Source organism: Rattus norvegicus, chromosome 2 (genome assembly GCF_021556685.1).
Source record: "Rattus norvegicus strain SHRSP/BbbUtx chromosome 2, alternate assembly SHRSP_T2T, whole genome shotgun sequence".
Taxonomy (NCBI): Eukaryota; Metazoa; Chordata; class Mammalia; order Rodentia; family Muridae; genus Rattus; species Rattus norvegicus.
In genome coordinates this window covers 78,713,715-78,727,317 of record NC_141535.1, presented here as the reverse complement: position 1 = coordinate 78,727,317, position 13,603 = coordinate 78,713,715, and the positions used below count along the sequence as shown (strand labels likewise).

Below are 13,603 nucleotides of genomic sequence, written 5' to 3'. Positions count from 1 at the left end.
CTCTTCCCCTGTAGCTCTGATAAAATACTCTGACAAAAGCAATTTAAGATGAAAAAGAAAGGATTATTGTTTTGGGATAGAGTCAATCTGTCAGGAAGGGCAAGGCAGCAGGAACTCAAATAATCTGGATACATCATATCAACAGTTGATACACAGAGAGTAATAAATTCATACACACTAATAATGCTCAGCTTTTTCCCACTTTATAATTTTGTGAATCCTTTAACCATAGAGTAGTCCTTCCACAATTAGGACAGGCCTTCATACATCAATTAGCTTTAGCCTAGCTGCATATAGGCAGGCTCAGGGGTCTACCCTCCAGGTAATTCCAGATTTTTGTCAAGCTGATAGTTAACACTAACCACACAGGTAGGCAACCCACAGTGATGAGAGCTTGAAGCAGCTCGAAACACTGCATCATTAGTCAGAAAGCAGAACAAGATCACGGTTACAACTTAGCTCACGGTTTCTATTTTATGCAGTCTAGGACCTCAGTTCACATTTAAGGTAGATGCTCAGTTACTGTCACAAACATGGCCAGAGAATATCTTAAGCACTATTGCCCCTCGCAGCCATGCCCAGATGCTTGTCTCTTATGTTATCCCAAGTCCTCCTAAATGGATTGTTATCAACATCACGACTCCACTCTTTATCAACTTGAAACTCAAACACATCCTCATCTCCATGGGCTCACAGCATTCTTACAGTGCAAATGGCAACTAATTAATACAACTTCAAAAGCCTCCAAAGTCTTTCACACTTCCAACCCTGTTTAACAGATCAAATAACAAGTCTTGCATATGAACTCAAAGCAATATCTTAATGGTAAGTTCTTATAAAATCAGAAACAAATTGTATCCTTCAGTGTACAGTGGCATAGAGGTAACAACTGTGCTCCAAAGGGAAGAATGGAGCAAAGCAAGGGTCAGACCACAAACAAGACTAGCTCCCAGTAAGGAAAACAACAAATCTTGCAGCTAATACATGTCCAGCATCTTGAGTTCCTGGTAAAATTATCTGTGTCCCCACCCCTCAAGCTGTTACCTGTAGTACCCAGTAAGCTCTTAAGCACCCTTGTACCCAGTTTGTTCCTTTCTTTAGAGGTCCCATGATCCTGGCATCTCCTTGCAGCTTTATATACATCCCAGAGTTTAACTTACTCTAGACAGTCCTTCACAGGCATGCACACAGGTCGTTTTCTAGTTGATTCTAGATTCTGTCACATTGACACTATTAATCCTCACAAATCCACTCTCAAATTATCACCATGCTCACTATTAATACTCACACATCCGTGCCCAAATTATCACCTTGTTCTGTCACATTAATAAATAATCCGTCTTGGTGAAGTGTCCATAGAGAACCCTTGAGAAATCACTGGTATTTTCCCCTTTCAGTTTAGAGGAATGGAACTTAATCATGTCCCAAATAAGCTGGCATAATTCTTTTACAAATGTCCTTTCTGTCATAGGCACAACCTTCAGCCACATCTGTAGCAGGTCACAGGATGAGCATTCTAGAAAGGGGAGTCACCACTCTTCCTCGACAATCACTTAGAAATTTTCAGTGTCTATGTGTTTTGCACAGCTAGAGAACCACATAGCCCATGGCAACCCAACAGATTTCAAATAAGTTCCTTGCAGTCCTCTTGGCCAGCCTAGCATTTTTGTGTTTGTTTTTATTTTCACTTCTTTAAGCTACTCAAGTCACCTAGATCTGAAGTGAAATCCACAGAAGCTGCTGTACTACTCTGGACAGGTTGCCACGAAAGACACAGAAAGACACTAGAGAGAGGCGAGAAAGGTGCTGTGCAATCAACATCTGACTCAACCTCCCGGTCTAACGCTGGGGAACACTCTACCACATCTCTTCACTGTGCCCTTCTCTCCAAGGGTTGGGAGCATTTGCTGGAAAATTCCCAGCTATTTTTCCCACATAAAAAAGTAATAGTAAGATAAGCTCAGAAAAGCAAGAAAGAGAGGGGGTCAAAGGAAAAACAAGTATGTATAAAAAGAGAGCCTGTCTTCTTTTGTACCCAACTAACAAGTTTCCACACATTTTATTTAAAAACAAAAACAAAAAACTAACAGGCCATTTAAATGTATACTTATGTAAAAATCTGTAGATATAACATAGAGTTTCCATGCCTTGGAATATTTTCCACAAAAATATAAAGTACCCCGATTTATAAAAGATGTTACCCTTTCCTAAAATCTTTTTCCAACAGGTCCAACAAACCACAGTGAGCCTGTGTGTCTTGAAATAGTTCTCTATTCATCTACACTATTCTGTAGCTCCGTGTCATGATGCTAATTGAGGAGGAAGATGCCATTTGGCACAACTGCAGGACCATATATAGCAAAGGAGTACCCAGGGAGCTCCTGGAATAATAGCTAGACACTTTAGGAGCCCACTCCTCCTCTATTCCTGTGCCTAAATTATGTTCGTGGCCACTTACACATAGTCAGCTAGCTAAAAAGAGAAGCAAGACAAAAGGCACATTAAGGAAAGCAGTTCTGCTAATCCAATTCAGATACGCTGACTTGAGATAAAAAAGAAAGAAGGGAAGGAAGAAAGAAATAGGGTAAGTTATTAGATGGAAGTTTGCACAGCAGGCAAAATCTAAGGGATGGATGGAATAAGAACCATCTCTTTAATAAGTCCCTGTATTGCCTTTGCCTGTAGTTCACGTTTCTAGGTTTCCCTCATATCCTCCCATACAATTTATAGTCCACTTTTATTGATATCAAACCTCATTTGCATAAATCACTGGGAACAGCTGTTGAGTTATGAGTTGGGGAAAGGCTGTCAAATATCCAAGGATACAGAAAACACAAACCACAGTACAGACGTTCTCAGCAGAGACCTCTGAGCTGGCCATGCTTACTTGTAATCGTGGTGATTATCTGCTCATCAGGTCTTTCCCTGCCATTCTGAATGGTCCAATGCACTCCCAGTTTATCCTCCCTCCGAGTCATCCTCTCTACTATTAGAAAGTCCAAGAATAGAAGGAAGCTGAATTTCCTTTGTTCTGATCCCTTTAGTCATAACATAGCAAAGCCACAGGCAAGGTAAAGCAGGAAATGAGCAAAAAGGAAAGAGTCCGCTCTTTGCTGGAGCTCCCCGTGCTGCGGTGGTGTCCAGCTGGCCGAAAATTGTCATTTTTTGAAGTTACAGTATAATGATACAAACCACACATCAACATAATGTAGCCTGTTCTCAGTCCGGTAGCAAATTCCACAGCAAACATTTATATGCAGTAGACTATCTTAGCAGCTCTTCTGCAGCCATGAGTGCATAGTGAAATTTCCAACAAATTATTTAAATTCCCCAAGCAGATGCTATGTGGAACCCTGCAACTAGTGACAATCTCAATCTAATCTTAAAGTGTGTTGCCGGTAGCAATTACTAAGTCTTTTTCCATGACTTTTTATGTTTTTAAAAGAGTGGATGTATTTCACTGGAAGCTTGCACTCCTTCTCTCTTTCTTTTCCTCTCTAGGTTTTAAAATTTGATCTCTTTATTACTTTTGAGATTTTTTTTGTTATGGTCTGGAAATCTGAAAACATTTGTCTAGACATATTCTGATTCTCATTGATAGTAGATCTAAGAAGAAAATGGAAAACAAGAAGTGACCAAGCAGAAAACTAGTATTCAGGAAATGAAAACAATGTTGATTCCTTAAGTCAGAGTCTCTGTGATTCCAGAGTGTTGTGAAAACACTCACTCAATCATTCACTCATTCTTATCACCAACATTCATAGAATGGTCACAGACTGACCAAAAAGAAATCTAATCTCAAGCAATGTTGTGCTGCATTCTGGGATTTGTTATAAAACTTGTTCCAGACATCACTATTCCTGTTCTATTCTAGAAACCCTAAGGAAGCAGAAAGAATTCAATGTCAGAACTGTATACACCTGGTGAGTAGCAGATGCTGGAAGGATCTGGGTAGGGTTGGGCCCACTAGAACTCTGCACATGCATGCAGGGCTCTCTGAAATGAGAGGGCAGCTTGCTCCAAGAACATTGAGGGCTTCTGTAGTCCTGCCTTCCATCTGATGAGATGGAAACTATCCCTGGGGTCTGAAACAACTAAGAAACTGGTAAGAACAATGGTTTGAATAGCTAGTAATAGTCGACAGTAATATTTAATGCTTTTATGGAGCTGAGCAGACAGCATCTTCTAAAGGATGTAAGTTAATCATAGCTTCACTTAAAGCTGAAAACATTAAAACTTAATACATTTGCCCACGTGATTCTCTAGGAAATATACAAGTCTGTATCAGGCTTCCATTTGCTTGAACTACTGTTGAACACGGTGGGTCAGATCCAGCTCTGCAAGCGCTTCTGGAATAGCACTTCTTGAAACACTCTGATTGACTGAAGTTCAAAGTTCAGTGTTGTTCAGTGTCATTTCCCTGTATTACATCTGTTCATCGATATGGTGTCTGCAGCTGTTTCTGCGCTAGCACAATCGTCACAATGACCCTTGGGAGCTTCATGAATTTTCTATTCTGGCTTCCTGATTTAAACAAGCAGGTATCAAGTGAAGACATGTTGGAACTATATTTGTGGTCTTTACTCAAATATTCTCTGCCCCCAAACTTGTTTCAAGAGGTAGATCTGCCCACACCTATACTCTAGATCCTTTCCCCTAGAGGCAGCTAGGTGAACACACAGAGACAAGAAGAGGAGGAAAACATATCAAAACAAAGGAAGGACACACTTTAAAACAGCCATAAACTATGAAAAAGCAGAGACATGTGAAGGAGAAATTTCTGGAAAGTATCGTTGACATGAAGCACATTGTCTCCTGGCCTCACCCTTTGAGGGATCTGAGGATACATGAAGCCCCCAAAGCTCACTACCTCCTTCCCATTGCTCCTGTCTCAGAGCCAGCTAACTTGGGGACAATTTAGAGAATCAGCAGAACTGAGTGCTGTACGGGAAGCATGATGACTGTAGCAGAACACAAAGCCCATCTACATATGCCATTCAACAGAGTCACGGATTGTGTCTAATGAGTGACATGTGCATTCACATGTCTTGAGAATGAGTGGATAAATGAAACAGAACCAGCATTGAAGGAACAGAGACCATCTTGTGGCATGTTTACTGTCTATCTTGGCATTTTTAGTTGCCTACAACTTATGAAATATGATATTTGAACATCATCTACTTTTGTCACTGGGCATGCTCTTGAAAAGCTTCATTGCAGCTCCTCCTCTACTGTTGAACTGACTGGAAATGACAACAGGATCAACAGCTAGAATACTAGACAAATCGAGACGAGGTTGCATGCACATGGACATGTTAAAGTCATCACCAAGCACTGGTGATGCTTCCCAGGGAGTCTGTACCAGGCTGATAGGGTTCACACTCTCAGGTTTTCTTCATCAGTTTTCAAAATCTCCATCAGTTTTAGAGATAATTCATCAGCTTCTCCTAGTGCACTATACCGTGAGGTGCCGTGAAGATGAAAATATCCCCTTCATACCCCATTTAAGAAAGTAATGACATCTAGACGGGCCTTAAAATCTGTCTAGAAGTTGGTCTTGAGAAAGGATGTCTAAGATGGGTACAAATAATTCTATTTTGTACCTATTGTAAGGAACTGCAGGATTTTAGTAACAAGGATTTAGAACTAAAAAACAACTCTGTGTCCCCGACCTTCTGTGGAAGACATTCTCATTATTCTTAACAGCTCTGAGAAGACCTGTGGCCCAGAGCACATTATGAATATTTAAAGGAAAAGTAGCAGGACATGTAGGTTAAAAGCGGCCAGGGGCCCAATGCTTTTAAAGGTAACTGGCCAGCATGCAAGCCCAGGTAGACAAGGCAGGTAGGCAGTGCTTTCCCCTCTATTCCAGTAAGGGTAGAGGAGGAATGAGAGTAGAGGGAGGGGTGTCTATTTACCTGTTGATATGCTGCTTTGTAATGCTCTGGCAGACCACCTTGCGTCATCACCCTTCCACAAGCTCTAAGCCAGGCTCCCTAACTTCCCACTGACTGGTCCTATGCACTCCGTCCAGCGGCGGCCACTCCAAACTACAAATTCCTGATGACTCTAACTTGGAGTAGATCTGTCCCGTGAAATAACCACATTGGAAATTCTCTAAATCTCAGATCTCCAAACACAAGAAGACTCAAGACGGAGATAAATTAGACTAACAGGGAGGGACATCTGGAGAGCTTTCAAAATACTGGTTAATAATTTATGATAATGGGTTTAGTTTTGCCAAAAAAATAAATAAATAAAAATATAAAAGAACAAGAAGCAAAAATGAAGGTGAAGAAGAAGAAAAAAAGAAACGACAGAATATGGAATTCACAATCACCAGGATGCACAGCCTATATGCCCACAGAAGATGGCGTGTATATATAAAGGAACACTATTCAGTCTTGGGTGGGCGAGTGGGGGGGCAAAAGAACAAAAAGAACTTTGGTTATTTGCCACAATATGGGTGTGGCTTAAGGGTATTATGTTAAGTGGAATGAGCCTGGAATCAGGTAATAAATAGCACATGACTTCACTTGTGTGTGGAATCCACAAGATACTGATTTATTACCTGTAGAAGGCAGAATGGCAAGTATCAGAAGACAGGCTAGGGGTGGAATATGGGAGAGGGGAGACAGCAGCCACAGAGTATGAAGCTGCACTTAGATGCAGGGAGTAGTTCCAACTACATTCTGTATATTTCAAAAGAGCTAAAATGCCATGTTTTACATAATCCTAGCAGAAAAGCAACAACAACAACAACAACAACAACAACAACAAACAAAAACAGGTTAAATATCTGATGAGAAACCATCAGCTATATTTACTCACTGTACTATGTATCCACACGCTGAAACATCTCTTAGTACCCTGAATATTTATGCAATTTTTATTAGTTAAAAACAAAACTTAACTATATAGAAAGAGGGTGGCAATCACACTTTTGTGACAGTACAGAGAAGGAACAAGGGGCCCCATTCTCTTAGAGGATGAACTGGTTACAGTCATGATAGACCAAGGGGAGGCAGAGCCATTCTAAGCATGCCATGCATATTTAGGACATAAATCCTCAAAATACTGATATGGCAGAAGTGCCATTCTCATCTCCCTTTTAAAAAAGTTATTGCTAGAGAGATGGCTCAGAGGCTAAAAGCACCTCCTACCCAGCCTGGTGACCTGAGTTTGATCTTCAAAACTCACATGCCTGAAGGAGGGAACCAACTGCCACAGGTGGTCTGTCCTCCAACCTCTATAAGAATGGCATCAGTTAATTCGTATGTACTTTAATGTTATTGTTGGGGCTTCTCATATGCTTTCCTATCTGGAGGCACTGCAGTCTGAGTTTTACATCAAGGGTGCAGTGTCCCACACAGCAGGTTACTTAGTAAATGTGACCCCCCCCTCAAAGCTACATATCATACACAGCATTTCACAAGATACACTGTTGCTTTGTCAGTTTACAATGTCACCAACAACTTGAAGTAAATGTCATTTTATATGCTCATGCATCTCAGTTTTCAGACATACTATGTGCTTCAAGACAGAATTAGCTTTTACTCTTAAAATGCCATTAATGTATCATTTAACAATGATATATAGAATAGAAGAATGATATAATGACATACTTATTAATGGTATAAAAATATATCAATTAATATTACACCATTTGATAGATTACTGAAGTAGATTCTGCAAGTAAGGAGGAAGGTAAATGCATTTTTAGTGCCTCAAGTGTCTTAATTCCCACTACTAATGATGCAATAATTAAGATGTAAATGTGTCTGCTCACTTTCTCCAAGGTTCTACCACCGAGCATAACTGAAACAGAAGGGAATCTCGATGAGAGAGAAACAATTAAAACTAAAGTGTGAGGCAGCCTGCAGCAGGTTTTGCTCACATGTGCCTGTTTCTTGCCTACCCCCTCCTTGCCCTTCACTGTCCCCATCTCCCAGTGGACAATTAAGAAGACGTGATATTAACAAAGAGTCCTGGAAAGTGCTTGATAGAACGCATCTAACAGCAAGGGTGAGTCAAGCTTCCCTGGACTGACAGCCTCCTTCAGTTCAGAGCCTCCAAAAAGAAAGTTACAGCAATGTCTACAAGTCTGGTCCACATGGACCTGATGAAGACCAAATGGAGAGATCAGGATAGGGATGTGAGTCACACTAGACACTTTCTCCTGGGAAGTGTGGGGGAAATGGTCTTTCTTTAAAGGCAAGTCAGCCTCCAGAAGTAGAGTCAGTTTGCCTGTTTCCTCAGACTAAATTTGCTTTAAATAAGATGATGCAGCAGATATGAAGTCATGTCACTTTCAAGGTCAAGTCCTAGTACATTCATAGTGCCCACTTGCATCCTCCAAAAACCCCATATTTCATTGTGCTAGAAGCATAGCATATGGGAGGAGAACTGAGATACCAGAGGAACTGAGCCCCAAGGAACAGCCACCACCAAGAACAAGTCAAACAGGCAAGTCATCGAGTATACTGACAAGGCCAAACCTCTGGATTACAGTGGCAGGTAATCCTTATATGGTACAAAGCCTCCCATTGACCTCAGCTGAGATATAGACTCTCATGAGGTAATAAGTTATAGTGGATGTTTCAATCAGCAAGAATTTAGAAAGTTTGTTGTGCAGCAAAAGACTTTCTACTCTTAAAACACTAGCTTCTGTTTGCTTCAAATACCACATAGGAAACTCACAAAAGGCTCTGAGACATCAAGACATGCTAGCAGAAGAATGATGAAAAGAACTTACGAGCATTCCTACTTAATACCACAGGCCCTGAAGCCAGGCTGACTGAGTTAGGATCCAGATCCAGATATATCCCTAGAAGAGGCTGGCTATGTTCCAGTTTCACATTGTGTAATGTCAAGAAAACAGTGTCAATCATATTACTAGTATGTTACAAAGACTAAACAGTGGTATCTCTGTGTGGAAGGCTTTAGAACAGTGGCCGGCACAGACCAACGGCTCAGTAAATGTCCGTGTTCAATTTTATTCTCTATTCTGTTCGAGGCCAGTGAACTGTCTGCTCCTGATAATGAGAGGACCCTATTCACAGGAAACAGAATAGGGAAAAGAGGAGCCATGCACAGACTTCCTGTTTGATTCTGCCCTAAGAGGATGTGACTTTTTTCAGGCCATAGGAACATGGAAATGATGACTGAGGACTCCCATGGACTTCACATTAAAAGCCAGAGAATGCTCAGGCTGAGAGTCATTCATAACACAAGTGACAGGCTGGGAACGAAGCTATGTCTTTGCATCTGGGCCCATTCTTTGGGTTTATGGCCAAGTTCAGTTAGATAAGGGTATCAAGCATGGGTTTGGAGTACAGTTCAGTGGTATTCACTGTGTATGTGTGTGGTCTTGGGTCATTCCCTAACACCTTAAAAATATGAGTACCAAGCTTTATATGTGTTAGATGTAGTCTTTAAGGTTCTTTCACCTCTGCCATGATACAAATGCTACCATAGCATGCAAGAACCTTGTTTCTAAATATTACTTTCCACCTCAGAGTAATGGTCAGACAATGTTACAGATCATATATCATATACGTAATCTTAAATACATTAAGCATGTTGGGTCAATTTGGAGGATTTTTAATTTTTGTGGAAACGGTGTTTGGAGAATTGCTTTTGTTAAAATAACTACTATTTTTGAAATTAATGAAAGTAAATGCATAAATTCCCTTTGCCACAGGAATACAATTATTATAAATAGTATTATTTGCCCTAGACTTTTATGTCTATTTAGTGTTAATAAGGAGCCTATTTCTATTTACTGCAAAATTAATGTCCAAAAGGAATGAATATATATAGTAGCCCTTAATTAAAGTTTTTGACATACTTAACTTTCTGCTATAGCTCCACACATTGTTCTTACTAGGCTAACTACTGTGAGAAAAACTTCCTAGGTCTAGCCTCTGAGGTATTCTGTTCATAAGATTATCATGGATACAACAATGTCGACCAGGCCATGACCTATGGATATGACCCCAACTGTTTTCAGGACAGTTGATCCCTTATCTATAAGTTGATCCAGAAAAGGTTTGTGACTGACTTCCATGTGGCCATACCTCTTGTTAGATTCTTTCCCCTTTTCAGGTAACTTGTAAGACTGAGGTGGAGAATGTTCCCATTTTCATCTCATGATTGCTAATAAATGCAAATTTCAGCAATGTCAATTAATTTTATATAAGGTACCAAGTGAATACTAAGAAATTTAAATTCTCAATGCAACAATAACTCATGAAGTGTATTCCTTCAGAAGCACTACAGTGCCAGGAATGTTATATAGCTCAATGTAAATTGAGTTTGGCCATGGCCAAACCTTGGGGTCATGGGTAAGCCTAATAGTAGTGGTCATGGCAAGCCTAGTGGTCATGGGCAAGCCTAGCAACCCAGTGGTCGTGGGCAAGTCTAATGGTCATGAACAAGCCTAATGGTCATAGGCAAGCCTAGTGGTGAGGGCCACTGGGTTCCATTGTGTTTCTCCTTTCAAGTTTTCCATTGCCTTTTCATAGTTGTTGTACCTCTGGTTCATCTCCTACCAGATCTCTGTTATGTATTTCCCCACTTTCCTCTAAGCTATCTTAATATACTGTATTTGATATTCTATCAGCCTATTCAAAGAACTTGAGTCACTTCCGCCCAGAAAAAATAAGGAGATGGGGGAAAAAGAGGCCTATTGCAGTGGGCAGGGAAGGGGGCGTTTAACTACTTATGATACTGTGTCACTGTGGTTTTACACAAAGCTTTGAAACTATGTAGAACTTCAACAGTATTGCAGAGAACAGCCGTGCTGTGGGGAAAATGCCTGCATCCGGTATGTAACTGAAGGGCACCAAAAATTAATGCGAACAAAATTTTAAAAACTCTTACAGAACTGAAAACTTCAAGCAGCAAGAATGCTCAGAGTTGAGCTGACAGGTTCAACCGGGAGTTTCCACACTGGTAATCAGCCACTTCATTTGCATCTCTTTTCCATAAACTGAGCTGGGTATGGCTTAAAAATGTAAAAATGTCTACTAAATAAGTTGTATAGCATCTCCTATTAATAAAACAGACTCGCATGGTTTCATCTCTACCAACTAAGCCTTTAAGAAACAGGACTGGGTATAATTTAATCAGTAAATAACAAATTATAAAGGAAATCATTTGGTTAAAATGCCCTTGGGATCTCTCAGATAGAATGTCAAGGCTTTCTCTAAGCACAACCTACAGATTCTACATCTTGGTCTTACTGCAGCTTGCATTAAACATTCTTGCATAGCAATAAGGAGGTTGTTTAAGCCAAAATGAAATTCAAGTATGCCCATGCTAACAAAATTGTTCCTAGAAGAGTAAGCATTGTGTCTACCTGGCAAGGTTGCTTCATTTTAATGGCTGTGACGTGGTATCTATAACAGCACAGTTCGCAGGTCCAGGAGCCCCTCTCGCTGATCCACTTTAGAAGACACAGCTGATGTGTGTACCGAACAGAACCATCACATCGGCAAGGATTTAACAACTCACCCTGGGGAAGAGAAAACAAAAGCAGGCCACTGTGGACATCTGTGTTTCTGCCTCTACTTAAAAGCCCTAAGCTTGATTTCTTCTCCGTCTACTCAGTCTACCAAGAAGGATACGGGCATCAAGCTCTATCCCAGAAAACCAAATTAAATTTTTATATCTCTGATGGGAATGATACTAAAGTCTTAAAAAAACTATTTCTAAAATAGTGCTTTGAGTTATGACATAAACGTTCTACTGACATACAAAATGTCTGCAAGATATAGCCCCCAGTGCCCTTGGGGAAAGCTCCACTATTAAATCTCTTTAATAACTTAAGTGGATGGTCAGATGCATTTCCTCTGCAGTTACTCTTAATCATTGCTAAAGAAGTGCACGGCAGAAAGCAACTCACAGAAGCCTGTGCTTTTACTTTCTCTAAATGTAGCATCATAAATATTGACTCAGGGCACTATTTCCTGAAAGCCTGCATATTCTTATGCAACTTCCTAACTTTCAAAGACATTAAAGCTAATGTTTTCACACATTTTGCAAGGGAGATGCACTATCATTTCCCCTGTGTGATGATTCTCGTGGAAGTTTGCATGTGCCTCTAATGATGTTTATAATTTTAAAATGTATTTCTTACAAATCGTCAAGGACACCAGTTGGCTAAACCCTTTCTTTTCAAGTACTTCCCTTTGCAAGGACCATAGCACCTTTCTCATTAAAAATTTGCAATAAAAAACACCCTCTATTGCATATCTCATTGGTATTGATATAGAATGACTTATCCCCCACCTCATTTGTATTCTGAGACTAAGTTCTCTGGATACATTAACAAAAAACAGACTTCACCTTTGCATCCTATAGGCTTGATTCTACTTACAAACTAAAATCCTGTGAGTAATTCACAAGAAACGCTTAATTATGTTACCATTATAGTACCCGAGAGTACTTGACTTCAAAATAAGGTAGAGAGAAAAGGCAGAGGTTAATTTACTTCTGTATTTGTCACTGGGACACTTCATCTGCCTTCTCAGAAAGAGAACGAGAGGAGAGCTCAGCTGAGAGGCGTGCGCTGTCCGCGGTGCTGAAAGCTCTACCCTTGCCGGCCCGGTCCGCCCAGCGCTCACCGCCTACAGACTCCGGGTCCCTCCGGCCTTACCTGCTCCGCGCCCTGGAAGCAGATCTTGCAAATGGGCTGATGGTGCTGGTGCTGATGTCCCGAGCGCTGGTCGCCACTGCCGCCACTACTGCTGCTGCGGCTGCTACATACGGAGCGTGTCTCAGGCTGGTCTCCGGTGCCTCGCCGCTCGCCCTCCCCGCACGCGCCGGCCTCGGGCTCCGCCGGGCTGCCTTTCCCCGCCGCAGCCTCCGGGAGCTTTACCTCCGGAAGGCGTCTAGGACCTTCGCAGGAGTCGCCCGCCGCTGACACCTCCTGGTCGCCGGGCAACCGAGACGGCGGCAGCGGTGGCAGCGGCTCACCCTTGCGCCGCGGGGCCAGTTCTACCGGCGGCTCGCCCGACCCTACGATGCGCTCCAGAGGCGCGGGTAGCGGCGGCCGGTAGCGTGGGGAGGTGGGGACCAGGGAGGACTCTCCCGGAGGCGGGGGTGGGGGCGGCGGGGGCAGAGGTGGCTCAGCTTCGAGGCTGTCCGCCCGGCTACCCCGTTTGCTGCCCTCGTCGCTCATGGTGGAGTCGCCGCCGTCCTCCTGCCCGCCCGGTGGCGGGCCGGGCGCGGACTGCAGCCAGAGGAGCGCTAAGGGAGGCTGGAGAGGGAGGTGGGAGGAGGGCGGGAAGGGGAACCGGGACGCAGGGACTAGGAGGGCGGGACCAGGAGAGGACGCGGAGGACCGGCGCGGCGGCGGCAGAGGCGGCTGTTCAGCGGAGCCGCCGGCTCGGCTCTGATGGAGGCGGCGCCGAGTTCGGCTGAGCGTGCCAGGCGCGCGGGGGGTGGGGGGGGAGTGGGAGGCGGGGAGGAGCGCAGAGCTGGGCAAGGGGGCTGGATACAAGTGCGGGACTAGGGAATTGTGGTGGGCAAGTCGTGCGTGAGAGGGAGGGTGTGGGGTGTTGAGAGGACCCTGCTGGAACTGGGGGATCCCTGAGCC

At 42.7% G+C, this 13,603-nt stretch overlaps 1 protein-coding gene across 2 annotated transcripts in view; it reads right to left on the bottom strand.

Annotated features, from left to right (window-relative positions):
- Marchf11 (membrane associated ring-CH-type finger 11) overlaps window positions 1-13,401 on the bottom strand; it is a 101,244-nt gene extending 87,843 nt beyond the window's left edge. Inside the window, exons 1-2 of one of the 2 annotated variants that reach the window (XM_087630220.1) lie at window positions 12,662-13,401; window positions 11,363-11,518 (exon numbers count right to left, since the gene is read on the bottom strand). In XM_087630220.1, coding sequence (XP_087486346.1) covers window positions 11,363-11,518; window positions 12,662-13,186 — 681 coding nt within the window. In that variant the 5' untranslated portion in view covers window positions 13,187-13,401. The remainder of the gene's footprint in view (window positions 1-11,362; window positions 11,519-12,661) is intronic. The other variant, NM_001101828.1, reaches the window with a different exon arrangement.
- Between the last annotated feature and the right edge of the window lie 202 nt (window positions 13,402-13,603).